The 17,081-nt window shown below is 41.3% G+C and overlaps 1 protein-coding gene across 1 annotated transcript in view; it reads left to right on the top strand.

Moving 5' to 3' along the window:
* Nucleotides 1-17,081, top strand: part of LOC147436202 (uncharacterized) — a 106,120-nt gene that overhangs the window by 43,664 nt on the left and 45,375 nt on the right. Inside the window, exon 2 of the mRNA XM_086487837.1 lies at nt 6,682-6,695. Coding sequence (XP_086343963.1) covers nt 6,682-6,695 — 14 coding nt within the window. The remainder of the gene's footprint in view (nt 1-6,681; nt 6,696-17,081) is intronic.

The following is a 17,081-nucleotide window of genomic DNA, read 5'->3' as shown; positions in this document are numbered from 1 at the left end:
GAGGTGGGTGCACCTGCTACCTTTGATGCAGCTGAAACTAGGGCTGCTGATAAATATAGAAAACTCAAGTGCTTAAGGGGAGAGGTTCCAATAGAAGGTCTGAGACCCAAAGGTAAGTCACAAGCATCAACATCTAGGGAGCTTCCTGAGGTAACGGCGGAAGTGATTGAGAAGTTAAATGAATCTTTAAGCAGCCTGTCAATTCACCTTGCACAAGCTGTAGGTCCAAAAGGACAAGCAAAGAAGTCTGAAGAGCGAGATCTGCGACCTAGGAGAGTCTTACAATGTTGGAATTGCGGAGAGTCTGGACATGGGATGTATAATTGTCCTTGGCTCTGTGGGGAGCCACGGAGACCTAACTTGAATTACCCAGTGATGAATGCAGGTGAAGGAACTAGTCAGAAAGCACGGCTTCTACAAAGCCCAAATGGAGCAAGACCACCTCCACGAGGAGTGGAAGGAGTTCCACCTTTGCCAGACCCAAATGTGCATGTGGTAGAGGTGGCAAATTCCAATGAGGTTGACCTGGAAGCAAATGGCATTAAGCGTGGCCGAGGAAAAGGTAAGGAGAAAGAAGGAGTTACGTCACAGAGTGACCATGGACGAGAAAAGAAGGCAAAGGAGACTAAGGAAACAAAGAGGACGCGACGTCGTATTAACTTCCAAGACTTTCCTCTTGGACATGGTATGGCTCCGTACAACTTGTTGGAAGACATGAGAGGTAAGGGTCCTGATATCTCATGGTCTCAATTTCTTGCATTATGTCCACAAGTCAGGAAGGGTTTAACAAGGGCAGTTAGCACTAGGAGAAAGGTAAAAGAGAGTGTGCCTATTGTAAAAATTGCACAAGCTGAAATGAATGAGGACATTACACATGTGCTAGATTGTTACATAAAAGGGAGATTGGTTAGGAAAGGTCTAGTGGATGGGGGTGCGCAAATTTGCATCATGACAGAGGGACTCATGCAAAGACTAGGCATGCACATCCATGAGACACCTGAAATCAAAGTCAATATGGCAAACAATAGCAAGGCTAGTGTGTAGGCATTTGTAAAAATGTCTTTGTAGAGGCCTTTGGCATTAAGAAGGCGGTGGATTCTTATGTTATGTCAACCAAGGGAAGTGGTTATCCATTTATCCTAGGAAGACCATGGCTAATGAAAATGCGAGCTTTGCAGGATTGGGAGAGTGGAAAATTAATTTGCAGGAACGACAATCATAAGAAGGTTGTCTTTGACATGAAGGAGCAATGCCAAGAGGAGCTCCATGAAGAATCATCTCAAAGTGAGACGGAGGAAGGTTGGACCGATAGCACTTCAGAAGGAGAAAGTAGCGGCAGCATTACTGAAGAGGAGTCTTCCATTGAAGTCATGGGGGTAAGGTTTAAGCCAAACAACCAAGAGACCTCTTGCCCAGGTTTGGAAGAGGTAGGTTTCCAAGAGAACCAAAATGTGCAAGATGAAGGAATGTTAGAAGGTATGTTGTCTACAACACTTACAAAGGACGAAAGAGAGGAGTTCAAATGTGTGCTAAGGAAATTTCCTAGGCTTTTTGCTAAAGACTACACCGATGTGCGTGGTGTAGATGCTGTTCAACACAAAATTGAGTTAGCCAAGGGCCACACCTAAGGCTCAGAAGCTACGAAGGCTAGGAGTCATCAAGGAGCAGGCTTTACTCAAGGAGGTAAGAAAGCTTCTAGCAGCAGGTTTCATTTATCCAGTGGAGAATTCAGAGTGGGTCTCTCCCGTTGTTGTCACTCCCAAGAAGAACGGCAAGTGGAGGGTGTGTGTGGATTACCGTCCACTCAATGAGGCAACAAAAAGAGATCACTTTCCCCTCCCATTTAAGGATGAAATACTAAATGAGGTAGCTGGTCATGAGAAGTACACTGTGTGTGATGGCTACTCGGGTTACTTTCAAATAGGTATCACATTGGAAGATCAATTGAAAACAACCTTTATCACTCCTTGGGGTTGTTATGCTTTTACAGTCATGCCATTTGGTCTGACAAATGCTCCTGCAACTTTCCAACGCTTCATGAACATGGTGTTTCAAGCATTCTTTGGAAAGTCCATTAGGGTTTTTATTGATGATTTTTGCATTTATAGCTCAAAATCATTGCATCTACAAAGGGTAGAAGAAGGTTTAAAGAAGCTCTACGACATGGGAGGTCAGCTCAACCCCGACAAGTGTCACATAGGTGAGGATGAAGTGATCTTGCTTGGTCACAAGGTTTCCTATAAAGGCATTGAGGTGGATCATTCAAAGGCAAAGGCTCTTATTGAGATCCCATCACCCAAGAATCTCAAAGAGGTCATCTCATTCATTCAAAAGGTGAAGTATATGTCACGCTTCATTCACTCAGCCTCAGAGTTACTTCATCCTTTGCAAAAGTTGACACAACAAGTAGAATTTGCATGGTCTGATGAGCTTGAAGAGTACTTTTGTAACATTAAAGTCATTTTGTCAGAGCTACCAACCCTCATGCCTCCTTGTTGGGAGTACACATTCTTTGTTAGCTCTAGTGTTGGAAGGGAAACAATTGGTGCTGTGTTGCTACAACAAGATACCCACAGTACCAGGATGCAACCCATCTACTTTGCTAGTAGGGTCATGAATTCTTTGGAGAGAGGGTACACGGAGACGGAACTCATGATGCTTTCTCTCATGTTTGCGGTGAGAAATTTTAGATCCTACTTGGTACCAAACCTTTTGTAATTCTCACTGCAGAAAATTTGTTTCCTTGGGTGTCATCTCAAATGAATCTTAGCACTAGGATCTCAAAGTGGATTATGGAATTGCAAGAGTTCCAATACTCTTTCAAGGTAGAAGATAGTGTGCGTGCACAATTGGCAGGGATCCTTACTTATAGGGTACATGAGAAGGAGATTAAGGTGCCGGAAGTAAAGACCTTACCATTGCCACCACCTAAAAGTATTCCTAATGCTTTTACCTTGTTCTTTGATGGAGCTTTTCGAAGAGTCACAGGAAAAGCAGGGGGAGGGCTAGTATTGCTCAACCCAAGTGGAGAGGTGGTCATGAAAGAGAAGGTCAATCTACCAGGTTCAACTAGCAACAATGAGGCAGAATACGACACACTACTTCATGGTTTGAAGATGTACATTAGTCAAGGCATACAACGTCTCATGGTAAAGGGGGATGCACTTCTCATTGTGAAGCAAATATTGGGCATTTGGGCATGCAAGAATGAAAGCTTAAGGACAAAAGTTCATGCCATTCGTAGGATGTTTAATCTATATCATATTCCTAGGAAACAAAATGAAGATGCCGATTTACTTGCACAACAAGCAGTTACATGTGTTGAGAAAGAAGTGCAGGTCATCATGGTGGCAGCAGCTGTCAAGTAACCGAGATACGAGGGATTGGAGTCATTGGCTCCCATTATTGGCTACGTTTTGGAGGGCGAGTTTCCACAAGACTTCACTAAAGCTCAGAAAAGGAGACTCATGAAGAAGGCAAGTTTCTATCTCTTCCTAGAAGGTTCTCTCTATCAAAGAGGGAAGGATCAAGTGTGCAGAAGAGTACCAACTATCGAGGAAATTCCAGCCATTCTAAAAGGTTTGCATAAAGAGGCATGTGGTGGTCATTTTGCCCAAGAATTAACTGTGAAGAATATTTTGCTTGCGGGGTATGTTTGGCCAAGTTTGCATGTGGATGTTCAACATTGGTGTAAAAGCTATCACAATTGTCAGATAAATGGAAATAGAAGGTTGGTGCATGGCCCAAGGCAAATAGTGCTTGCAAATGGACCCTTTGAAAAATGGGGCATTGATGCTATGGGTCCTTTGCCTAGGACAAAAAATGGTAAACTCTACATTCTATTGGCTGTGGACTACATGACTAGGTGGGTAGAGGCTCAAAGTGTGGCAAGGGTAAATGGGAAAATAGTGAGCAGGTTTGTCTACACTAATATTTGTTATAGATTTGGCACACCTCTAGAGATTGTTTCGGATAATGGTCCGGGGTTCAAGAAGGGTTTACTCACAGAACTTTGTGAAGAGCTTCACATTCTACATCGTCATAGCACACCATACTACCCACAGTCAAATGGTTTGGTGGAGAAGGCTAATGGTGTCATTGCAGGAATCATTAGAAAGATGGTGCAAAACAAGACAAAATTATGGGATGACTTCTTGGATGGTGCCTTGTGGGCATATCGAACCACATATAGGGAAGCCACGGAGTTCACACCATTTCACTTGGTCTATGGTCAAGAGGCTTTACAACCAATTGAGCTCAACATTCCAACAATGCGACTTCATGGCAAAGCAGCACAAGATGATCAAGAGGTATGTATGGATCGACTTCTTACGTTAGTGGAGCTTGAGTGGAAGAGAGAAGCAGCTTACGAGTGCTACAAGAGGAAAGCCACACAAGCAAAAGAAAAGCTCGACAAGAAACTGAAGGACAAAGGCATCAAGGAAGGAGAGCTTGTGCTAAGGTATGACAATCGACTTGACAATCGTTTTGATGCCAAGTTTGAAACTAGATGGCAAGGGCCATACATAGTCAAGAAGGCTTTCAATTCAAGTTACTATCAGCTTATGGACTTGAATGGTAAAGAGCACTCTAGGAAGGTAAACAGGTATCGCTTGAAGCCCTATTTGAGTCGCCTTCTACCAAAGGATCTACCAAAGATCTGTCAAAGGGCAGCTATCTCATGTAAGTATTGTTCCATGAAGCATGAGTGTAATTCGAGCCAAGATGCCAAGGGGCCAAACAATGAAGATGTCGTCAAGGACTCTGAAGCACTCTCTTTGGAAAAGATGCTTTATGATGGTACATGAATATACCATCATCCTGGGGGAGGGCTAATGATAGCCATTTTTCGGCTCTCCGTAATTGCCATAGTGAGTTACTCCACCCTACCAAAAACACTTAAACACTGTGGCTATTTTTACCTTTTCATTGTACATAGGCGTGTGTGAGTTAGGGGGCTTTTCCCATATCTTCTTAAAACCCTCAGCTAGCTAGTCACTGGGCTAGTTGATCCAAAAAAATAAAAAAAATAAAAAATATTATGGCCCATTTGTGTGTAAATATTGCATTATATATATGGCCTAAATATAGGGATTTTTATAATTATTTTGATATTTTATTTAAATATTTATACCTAGGTGTGTGTTTTATTAAACTTATATATGCCTTCTTTCATTCTCTTACACCATAAGTATGTTTTTTGCCAATGTGTACATCCTCTAACCTCATATTTTTCTTTTATACAAATCACCCCCACATTTTCACCCTCACCCTCGTGAAAACAAAAAATTTATTTCTACTTTCTTAGTCATGTTTATTATATTATTTTCATTTACTTGCATACCTTTTCCTCTTTCACCCAAAATAATACAAAGAGGGACCATATCATATGATTCCAATATCTTTCCATATCCATAATTCCTCCATATTTATTTATTTATTTTTAACTTAATATTCTAACACCATGTGCTCATTGAGCTAAAATCCATGAATAGTCCATATACTAGTCCCACCATGTATATATTGCTTTATTCATCAATAATCCTCCTCCATGCATGTGTAAAGGGCAACTTGGATGCTTTGTATTATGATATCACAAAGGAGGGGCTCACTCTTGGATACATTGTACAAATTCAACAAAGGAGGGGTCCACTAAAAGACTTTTGCAGGCATAAAAAACAGGCTTGTTGGTGAGAATTTTGGCACCTATTTCCACTCCGAATTTGGAGCGGTGGTCAAAAGAGAAATGTAGCCCACAATCTGAATAATCACCTCAAATTGTTTCATGATTTTTGGAGCTACCAGCGGTGAGATATGATTTTTTGAGTGGACCCCAGTCTGCCCACTTTTCTCACAAAGTAACCCATAGTCTTCTCTCACCTCCTTTCCCACTTTCACACACAAACACACATTCCTCTCAATCCCTCACTCAAACCTGCACCTTCAATGGTTTCTCTCACCTTCTTCAACATTAACCTCCCCACTTACTCCCATAGCTCTCATATGAGCTCTCCATGTACATACACCATCTCTATGCCTCTCTCTATTATCTCCAAAGTACAATTCCATCTTACCCCTTATATATATATACATAAATTCAGCATGTGTACCATGCTTAACCTCTGCAAATCAAGAGATCTCATCAATGGAATTACCATTTTCATCATGATAATCAACATTGGCGGCGGTTGCGTAAAGAAGAGAAGACGAAGAAGAAGATCGATAGTCATTTTGAGAACCTACACAAGTAAGTCAAAAACTTCTTCAAGCTTCACCATCACAAGGATTTCCTCACTTCATTCAACCATCTTACTTCAACCATCCACCTCATTCTACCCAATGTAAATTCATCATTAACTTTCTAGTGATTACTAACACTAACCACCACTAACATACTAACACAAAATAGTCATTGACCTAACCATAAAAGACACCTCACCTCAAGACATGTGCATAGTAACTCTCTCTCTCTCTCTCTCTTTCTCTCTCCCCTTCCTTAAAACTCTACTTTCACCTTATCTACCATCAATAATGCTCTTTTTGAGCCCACATCCATGACTCAAGCAGACAAAGAAGGCCCGCAATGTTTTGATATTCAGAAAAATCATAGTCCTGACTTGTTAGCTTGTAAATTAGGATTTCCAAATAATCTTAATGATGGGTCTCCAACCTATAAATAAGCCCCTCTCCTTCTTGTGAAACAACCTCCAATATCTCACATAGCACCCCAACACTCTAGGCGTGAGGAGAGACTTAGGTGTAGCAACCACTTTGTGAGCTTCACTCTTGGTGTGAGAGAAGCTTTCAAGCTACACATTGCAAGTGAGAGAGCGTGAGTTCAAAATCTCAAAACCACTATTGTATATGTTCCTCCATCATCAATAAATTGAGGTTTGGTGCATCAAAGGCGTGCTTCAACGTTCAAATCTTCGTCCTTCCACTTGTGCGATACGGTTTAGTGAATTCAAGGTGACTTGTGTATTTTGAGTTCTATCGTTTGATCTTGCTTTAGAAAGTCTTTTAGTGTGTTTTCATTGCCAATTTTGTGTCCATTGTAAGAGGGTATTGTGGTGAGAGGTCTCCCACATCCTAAGACAGTGTGTGTGTGTTGGCAATGTTTAGCATTCACTAAGCATTGAGTGAGTTTTTGTACAAGCTCTACGATAGCAACATAATGAACCATCTCCATTTGCAAGTCACAAATAAGGTATCACGCAAGATCCATTCCTCTCTCTCTTCCCTTTGCTCTAGCTCTCTCTAGTCCATTCTGTGTGTCTTGGTATGAGGTTGCTTGTGTGTGTTTTTTGTGGTGTATCTTCTTGGTTGTAACAAAAAATCTCTTGCGTCCTAGTTCGCATACCATAACTAGGTGGTGCCCTTATCTTGTTTGGGTTTGGCTGTGGATTTGTTTGTTGTGTTGTGCTTGTGGTTGCTCCAGCCCCAATTGAGCAGCACGGGAGCCTTGAGGGGTGTTTAGAGGTCACCTCTCTTGTTGCCCGCCCCGGACCGCCTCAGTACCTTACCACCCTTGCAACTAGATGAAACGCATAAGACGGTCGAAAACTATTGGTTAAAGCCTTCACCTATTACCAACTGGAACAATTGGTTTCAAAGGGTGACGAACACATTTGAAACAGTATGATCTACCCAAGGAAGGGGGGAGTGTTTGCTGACAGTCATCATTTACTCACTCTCCTCTCAACCTTCCTCCCTGAACTCTCAATCTCCCAATCTTAGGGAATGTATATATAAAGCAGGTTATACTCACAAAAAACAAAAATAATAAAGAGCAAGAGCAATTAGCAAATGAGTATGCACAATAAAATTCAAAACATTGACCCAGACCTACACATTCATATCCGGTACATTAAAACAGAAACCTATGTCATAAAACACCTTTGATCCTCATCATCCGAGTGAGGGAGGGTAGGTAGGATTAGTACGATAAGGAGTGTTTCTATTTTAGAGTTGAGTGATTAGCAAAGTTCCTTTTTCCCATTGATGTGCCTCCTAGAGGTATTCTTGGTGTTTCCTCGTGTGTACAAGAATGTGTTGCTGTGGTTAGGATTTGGACCTTCATGGAATCTTTCTCTCATCCACTTTTCAAATCAAGCGCAATCATCAACACAAACAGGTGTTTCTTGTCCATTAGCATTGCCCCTTATCTTTTTTGCATCCATGTTTGTCTGCTTTGATTGTGCTCGGTAGCATAATATTCATCGCATTTGCTTAGTATCAAACATTTAATTCAATGTAATTTTTTGTCATAATCACTTGTCTAGATTTCAAAATCAAGCAGTCCATCTTCTCTTAATACCATGGGGAATGCCTTCCTAATAATCAATGGTTACTTAGGTTCTTAATCCGATTTAGGTAGCATTGTGTGAAATGTACTCGGGCTTTCTAGTGGGCTTGACCCTATTGACCTTTAGCTTAAGTATTATAAAGGGAGTTTACTAATGTGATGAGCCTGGGGAGGTGTAACAGTGTTATATGACCCCCCAAAGTTACAAAAAATGCTTAAGCTGGAAGAGAAATCTCAGCTTGATTGGGTACTTCACTCACATGTATCGCCTATGGTACTAGAGCCCTAGAGGTTCCCAGTGTGTGCGCTTTTTCTTGAAAAGCAAAAAACCCAAGGCATACAAAATAAGCACACACATCAAAATTGAATCACTGTGAAAAGACTTTGGGGGGTCAAAGAAAAGGCAATCGGTTAGGCGATGATTTCATAAGAAATTCCTTTTATTGTACTTAACTACAAGGTTTTCTAGGCATAGCCTCTAGTCAGCCCTCGAACATGAAATACTTGGCTCTCGCGATTAAACAACTTAATTGACCAGAGAAAATTAAGAAGCTTACCCATGGTATTAATAGTCGATCTCTAGCGCCTTTCGATCGTTAAATTAGCGACTCCAGACTTGTTTAATTTTTTACCTTTACAGTTGTTTATGCGTTTGATTATATTGCAATTTAATGTTTATTGTTGACAAAAGGTTTAAAATTCTGCTACCAATCAAATTGTCTACCTACAATTGCATATGCTTTTTAATAGCTTATGAGAATGCAATTACTCTGCCAATGTCGTTTGATTTTGCAGTGACTAAAGGAGGCTAAGGACATTCATCTCAAATGCTCTTCCACCTCAACGAATGAGCTTCAACTCAATAGCTTTCAAGGACGGAATCTACATCAGGAAGGGGGCCATGTTAACCTTCACGGCTCACGGACACCCTATCATCTACGATGGACGTTGTATTATTTACTTGGTAGAGTCAGGTACCGGGCTTGTCGGTCCAATAGGAAAAGGGTAAGAGTGATCGCCGATGAGAGGCGCACTCTAACTGGAACATTCAAGGGATTAGTTGGCTAAGCATGGGCGTCCAAGTGTGAATGGGGTGATCTAATATAAAAGTCAACTAAACCTAAAATTCACTCATTCTCTCATTTGTGCAATTCAAGAGTGCTCTTGCTCCATCTCCATCTTCTTCTTCTTCATCTGCTTGTGTGTGTATGTGTATGCGAGAGAGAGAGAGAGAGAGAGAGAGAGAGAGAGAGAGAGAGAGAGAGAGAGAGAGAGAGAGAGAGAGAGAGAGAGAGAGAGAGAGAGAGAGAGAGAGAGAGTGCGATCGAGCATTGAAGCGGAACGACGGCGGTGAGGCGGTTGAGCGTGGCGTAGCGGCGTCTCCCTCTTCTTCGCGGTGAGGAATCCTCCACGACAGGAAGCGTAGAGCGGTGAGTGACACACCAACACCATCTTTGAGCTTACTAGTTTAGGCTTGTTGTGTGCTTGGAGCCATTTGTGGCTCGCACACGGTGTATCGGCAAGTTCCTTGCATTGACACGTACGAAATACGCGCACATGCCTTTAAGCTGAGGTGACAATATACAATACAGGTAGACAATGCCCATGATCATCTACCCAATGCCCATGAGTGCCGGACAATGTGTAAACCACTCTGAAGGTAAGCCCTTTGTTAGAAGATCAGCAGGGTTTTCAGTGGTGTGAATCTTGGCAAGCTGCAATCGCTTGTACTCAAGCACCTCACAAATGAAGTGATACTTCACATCCACATGCTTTGTCTTTGCATGAAACACTGGATTCTTTGCCAATTGTATAGCACATTGGCTATCGCAATGTAACACAGGCATCTCAACATTGATTCCCAAGTCTCCCACTAGCCGACCAAGCCATATAGCTTCCTTGCAAGCTTCTGAAGCTGCAACATATTCAGCCTTTGTAGTAGACAAGGTAACACAATCTTGCAAACGAGATCGCCATGAAACTGCACCTCTAGTGAAATAAAAAACATAGCTTTAAGTGGACCTTCTCTTGTCCAAGTCTCCTACATAATCTGCATCCGTGTAACCAATTACACATGCTTCCTTTCTTCCAAAGCAAATGCACATGTCTTTTGTACCATTCAAATATCGCATAACCCCTTTCACTGCCTCCCAATGTTTCTTGCTTGGATTTGACATATATTTGCTAACAACTCCCACTGCAAAAGCAATATCAGGACGTGTAGCAATCATAGCATGCATCAAACTCCCAACTACAGATGAATAAGGTACTTCTACCATTTCAACCTTTTCCTCTTCAAAGTTAGGGCAATCATTTTTAGAAAGTTTCACATATGTAGGCAATGGAGTACTCAATTCCTTCCCCTTCTCCATATTGAAACGCTTGAGCACTTTAGCAATGTACTCAGATGGAGACAAATAGACCAATTTCTTGCATCTGTTTCGCTTAATGCACATGCCAAACATATGGCTTGCTTCACCCATGTCTTTCATTTCAAAGTTTGCATGTAACTCTGACTTCAAGGCTGAAATCTCATCCCTACATTTCCCAGCAATTAACATATCATCCACATAAAGGACCAAAATGAGCAAACTACCATCATTAGCTCACTTAGTGTAGTTGCAATGGTCCATATTGCCACGTTTGTAGCCTTGAGAGAGCATGAATGAGTAGAATTTACGATACCACTCCCTTGATGATTGTTTTAGACCATAAAGAGTTTTTTCTAACTGACACACCAAGTCTTCATTGCCCTTCTCAAAAAAACCTTCTAGCTGCTGCATACACACTTCTTCTTGAAGATCACCATGCAAAAACCCATCTTGACATCCATCTGGTCAAGTTCCATGTCGTCTTTAGCAACCAACACAAGTAAACACCGCATAGTAGTCATCTTGACAACTGGAGAAAAGATCTCATCAAAGTCAATACCCTGATGTGCTGCTTAAATCCTTTGGAAACAAGTAGTGCCTTGTACTTGGGTTTATTATCATGAGGTGTAATCTTTTGCTTGTACACCCATTTTCATGGTACTCCCTTTTTACCTTTAGGCAACCGAACCAACTTCCAAGTTTGATTCTTATGCAACGAGTCCATTTCTCATGGCATAGCTTTCTCCCACTTTGCGTTGTCATCCATTGACATGGCTTCCTTATAGCAGGAAGGCTCTCCACAATCTGTCAACATAATGTAGTCCAATGAGGGAGTAAATCTATCAAGAGGCCTTGAAACTCTTGTAGACCTTCTAATAACTGCTTGAGCCGGTTGTCCTTTAGCAACATCTTGTACTGCAGAAGGATTCTGTACTTGTTGTCGGACATTAGGCACTTCAGCCCTATTGCGGACAATTCCATCTTCTTGGAAGATAACTCTCCTGACCTCCACTATATGCACAAGCTTCTTATGCATCTTTTTTTCATTGAAGTATACGTCATTACTACGAACTATCGTTTTAGCTTTAGGATCCCATAACCGAATTCCCATCTCGCCAGGATTGCCATAGCCAAGAAATATTCATTTCTTTGACTTAGGAGCCAACTTTCTTCGAAACTCCTTTGGAACATGGCAATACGCTTCACAGCCAAAGACTCTAAGATGCTTGTAAGAAGGTGGCTTCCTAGACCAAAGCTCTTCATGTACCTTCTCATCTAAAGCCTTGTTAGGAGATCTATTAATAAGATGGACAGAAGTTGCTAACGCTTCCACCCAAAATCCATTAGGCAGTTGTGCATTAGACAACATGCTATGTAACTTCTCTTGTATGGTACGATTCATCCTCTCAGCAACACCATTTTGTGGAGGGTTATATGGAGCAGTCAACTCTCCTTTGGAATCACAAAAATTATGAAAGGCTTTAGTGACATACTCACCACCATTGTCTGACCTCAAGCACTTTACTTTCTTGCCAAACTGATTCTCCACTAATGCCACAAAATTCTGAAATTTTGAAAGAACTTCACCCTTCTCCCTAAGAGGATATACCCACACTTTCCTTGAGAAGTCATCAATGAATGTAAAAAAGTACAATGAACCTCCCATGGATACGTTAGTCATAGGTCCACAGACATCACTATGCACTAACTCTAATGGCTTCCCCTTTTGAGTGCTTCCCCTTTTGTGTGGTGACTGTGTTTGTTTACCATAAAGACAATGCTCACAAACTGAAAAGTCTAAGAAATTAAAGCTAGGTACATAACCAAAACGAGACAAGATTTTCATTCCCTTTTGAGACATATGTCCTAGCCGGCGATGCCACAAAGAAACACTTGGCTGCTCGGTTACACAAATTACATGGTTTTTAACATTGGATACATGTAGCATGTACAAAGTCCTAGACTTTGAACCATGTGGTACCACTAAAGAACCTTTGGTGATATTCCACGAACTATCACCAAATGTGCATTAATATCCTGCATCATCCAATTGTCCTATACTAATCAAGATTTTGGTAAGCTTCGGCACATGTCTCACATTCTTTAGCATGAATGAAGAACCGTTCTGAAATTTCAGCTGCACATCGCCGACACCAAACATGTCACAAGCAAAATCATTGCCAAGACGAACACGACCTTTACGATCGGGCTGCATCATATGTATTGAACCACTCTCTGTGAGGAGTCACATGAAACGATGCACCTGAGTCAATAACCCAATCTTGTAAAGCATAGTCATCAGTGGAAACCAAAAATGTTGTATCCATGGCATATGTGAAATACATATCTCCATCAGAATCTTCAACAAAAACATTGTTGATCTCTTCAATCTTTATACTGCTTTCCTTAGTCTTGCCTTCTTTTGACTTCTTGTCTTTACCTTTCTCTTGTTTCCACTTTCGACAGTCTTTCTTCATATGACCCTTTTGTGACAATGATAGCACTTAATGTCTTTTCAGCCACATGATTTGCTACGAAATTTTCCTCTCTGATTTTGCTTGCCCTTTTCTTGTGATCGAGCACGAACAACGAGAGCATTGCTAGTACCATGAGAAGTATCAAGATTCTTCCTGCTAACCTCTTCAGTAAGCAAACCATCCTCAACATCAGCACATGTTAAACCATCAAGAGGTGCTGAGTTACTTATGGCTGTGCGAAAAGTATCCCAACTTTCTGGCAGTGTGACTAGCAAGAACATTGCTTTGACCGAATTGTCGAAATTGACTCCCTGCGCCAAAAGCTGACTGAAAATTGTGTTGAACTCATTGAGATGGTTGCACATGGGTGTGCCCCCATCCATCTTCAAATCAACTATCTTTTTTAGCCAATAAACCTGTGATGCTGCACTTTGCTTCTCATACAGGTCACATAACTTCTTCCACACCTCATAACTAGTCTTTTCCATGTTCACATTGAAGTACACATTCTTTGACAAAGTCAGCATGATGGTGGACCTGGCAAGCTCTCCAACTCCTGTCAATCATACTCATCCATATCCTCAGGACTTGAAATAAGTTGTTTTTATAGATCAAAACAGATCTATAAAAATCTGCAGCTTCTACTTCACGACCTACATGCAGTTTGAGTGACGTATCTCAAAAGTGGTGAAGATTTTGAGAAAACTTTCTTCTGCAAAGTTGAAGAGGACAAAAAACCGGTTAGGAAAAATTGGAATCGGCTTAAATGAAGACGTTTTGGTAGACCAAAATAGATCTGCAAAAATGTGATGCAGTTTTTGCTGCTTCTCCGCTTGCCTCCCCGCTAAGCTCCAATGGTGCTCCCAATCCCTGAGCTCTGATACCAGTTGAAGAGCGCGTGCGAGTGTGTGTGTGTGTGTGTGTGTGTGTGTGTGTGTGTGTGTGTGTGTGTGTGTGTGTGTGTGTGTGTGTGTGTGTGTGTGTGTGTGTGTGTGTGTGCAGCAATGGAGAAGAGAGAAGACATAGGTTTGGGTGGACTCCAAACACAATAGTGTCAGAGTTGTGAGTCTTATTCTTTTATGTAAAATGAATGGTCAGTGTTAGTTCCTGGTAGTCTCCCGCCGCCTAACACTTAGGCACGGCACATTGGGCTTTACCACCCCAACATTGAACTCCTTATTCATTACATGTTGATCATGAAACTCCTTCAAGTATCATTTATGTGCATATATATCTACAATATCTTGTGAGCATGTCTCGCCTAGCTTCTCGAGAACATCTAACCTTATCGATAGCTCGTGGCATATCTACTCTAAGTCCTTAGCTACTCGAAGTGTGGGAATCAAGAATTCTATGGGTAATATTGCATTCAATCCAACCACCAAGTTAAAAGGTGTCGTTTCAATTGCTGGTTTGCAAGATACTCGGTATGCCCAAGGAGCTTAGTAGAGTTTCTAGTCCCAATCCGCTCTTGATTCGTTCTCTATCTTTGTGAGCACAGTGCATAGGATTTTGTTCATGCTCTTGTTGAAGATGATGAAATAGGAAACAGAAGGAAGATAGCAACTCAGAGTAGGAAGAAGATGGAGAAGGAGAAGACACAGAGCTTGTGTACGAGATCTCTATAGTCTATCTCTCTGTATTAGAATAATAGAGTATATACAAACTCAGAGCTACAAAGCTTATATGAAACCCTAAGAGATAAGGTGTCCTTTCACACTAGATGTCCAGGGGGAAAAACCCAGTGGGAGAAAAGTGCCCATGGTGAAGCGCATATACACACTAACACTACTACATGTCTACAAATCCCCCCTTTAGTGATAGTGTGAATCCGTACAAGGTAGCGGATCATCATGTGTATGAGAGTAAGCCCAAAGCTTTTCGGAAAGCTTCAAAATATTATTGTGATAACGCCTTCGTAAATAGATCTGCAATGTTATCCTGTATAGGACAGTAATATAGTGTGATCTCCCCTGCATGTAGCCTTTCCCTGACATAGTGGTAGTGAACCTCTATGTGCTTTGTTCTTGCATGAAATATTGGATTCCTTGCAACTGCCATAGCACTCCGACTGTCAGTGAAAATGGTAGTGGGCGCCTGTTGACACTCACAAAGATCTGCCAATAACCTGCGTATCCATACACAATCAATTGTTACCGTGAAAGCTGCCCTGTACTCAGCTTCACAAGTTGATGTAGCCACTGTGGGTTGCTTCTTGCTTAGCCAAGATATACATGCATTTCCCAAGAAAAAACAATTGCCACTTGTGGAATGTCGTGTGTCAAAATCACCAGCCCAATCTGAATTGCTGTAACCAAGAAGCTGCATAGAACTGTGCTTTCCATACATATCCCCCCTTGGAAAGAACATGGAAAGATTAGGGGTACCTGTAAGGTAACGAAGTATGTGCTTCACAACCTGCCAATGATGCATACCTGGGCTATGCATAAATCTGCTTGCTTGTGAAACCCCAAATTGAATGTGTGGACGAGTGTTGCCTGCCAAATATATCAAGCAACCAACCGCTACTGCATAAGTATGTACATCAAAAGGTTCTCCAGCATCGTGCATGCTCAACTTTGATCTAGTTTCTATGGGTGTAGAGATTGGTTTACAATTTTGCATACCAAACTTGTCCAAAATTTTATGCAAATATTTTGCCTGCAGCATGTATATGCCATCCTCTGATTGTACAAAATGAATACCCAAGTAATAATGTAGCAAACCAAGATCAAACATCTCAAAGGTTTTTCTCAAAGCATCTTTAAACGCTTCAATTTCATCTGCAGTATTGCCTGTAAGAAGCATATCATCCACATAAAGTGTTAGCATAATGAGAACTCCATCTCTCTTTTTGACATACAAAGTACTTTCTGTTGGACTATTCTGAAATCCCTGGGCAATCAAATAAGTATGTATCTTCTCATACCATGCTCTTGGAGCCTGTTTGAGACCATACAAAGCTTTACGCAATCTACATACCTTTTGCTCTTGACCTTTTACAACAAAACCACTTGGTTGACTTACATAAACTTCTTCCTGCAAATCACCATTCAAAAAAGTAGTTTTGATATCCAACTGATGCACTTTCCAACCATGATGAGCAACAATTGCAACTAGTGATCTAACTGTGGACGCACGAGAAGTAGGAGCAAAGGTTTCATCATAATCTATGCCTTTCTGTTGCGCATAGCCTTTTTCTAAAAGCCTTGCTTTGTACCTGTCAACAGTACCATCTTGTTTCCTTTTTACCTTAAAAACCCACTTTGTACCAATAGGATTTTTACCTGTAGGAAAGTCCACTAGATCCCATGTATGATTCTTATGAATAGAATCAATTTCTTGCTGCATAGAATCTTTCCACTGAACACACTCTAAAGCTTGTTCAAATGAATCAGGCTCATCTGCATCACAAAGAGTGCTAAAGCAAGCCAAATCTACTTGCTCTCTGTCAAAAGTAGTACCAGCACGTGTTTTTCGTGGCAACGGTGCATCCAACTTGTCTATGCCTTTCTGTTGCGCATAGCCTTTTTCTAAAAGCCTTGCTTTGTACCTGTCAACAGTACCATCTTGTTTCCTTTTTACCTTAAAAACCCACTTTGTACCAATAGGATTTTTACCTGTAGGAAAGTCCACTAGATCCCATGTATGATTCTTATGAATAGAATCAATTTCTTGCTGCATAGAATCTTTCCACTGAACACACTCTAAAGCTTGTTCAAATGAATCAGGCTCATCTGCATCACAAAGAGTGCTAAAGCAAGCCAAATCTACTTGCTCTCTGTCAAAAGTAGTACCAGCACGTGTTTTTCGTGGCAACGGTGCATCCAACTTGCTATCCTGCAAAGTTTTCTGAACCCATTTAGGCAAGGTTCTTTCTTCCCTGAGAACTTCTTGCTCTTCACGCACAATTTCCTCTACATCATG

This window comes from Adiantum capillus-veneris, chromosome 18 (assembly GCF_014529385.1).
Source record: "Adiantum capillus-veneris isolate H3 chromosome 18, ASM1452938v2, whole genome shotgun sequence".
Taxonomy (NCBI): domain Eukaryota; kingdom Viridiplantae; phylum Streptophyta; class Polypodiopsida; order Polypodiales; family Pteridaceae; genus Adiantum; species Adiantum capillus-veneris.
This window is presented reverse-complemented; position numbering and strand designations above follow the sequence as displayed.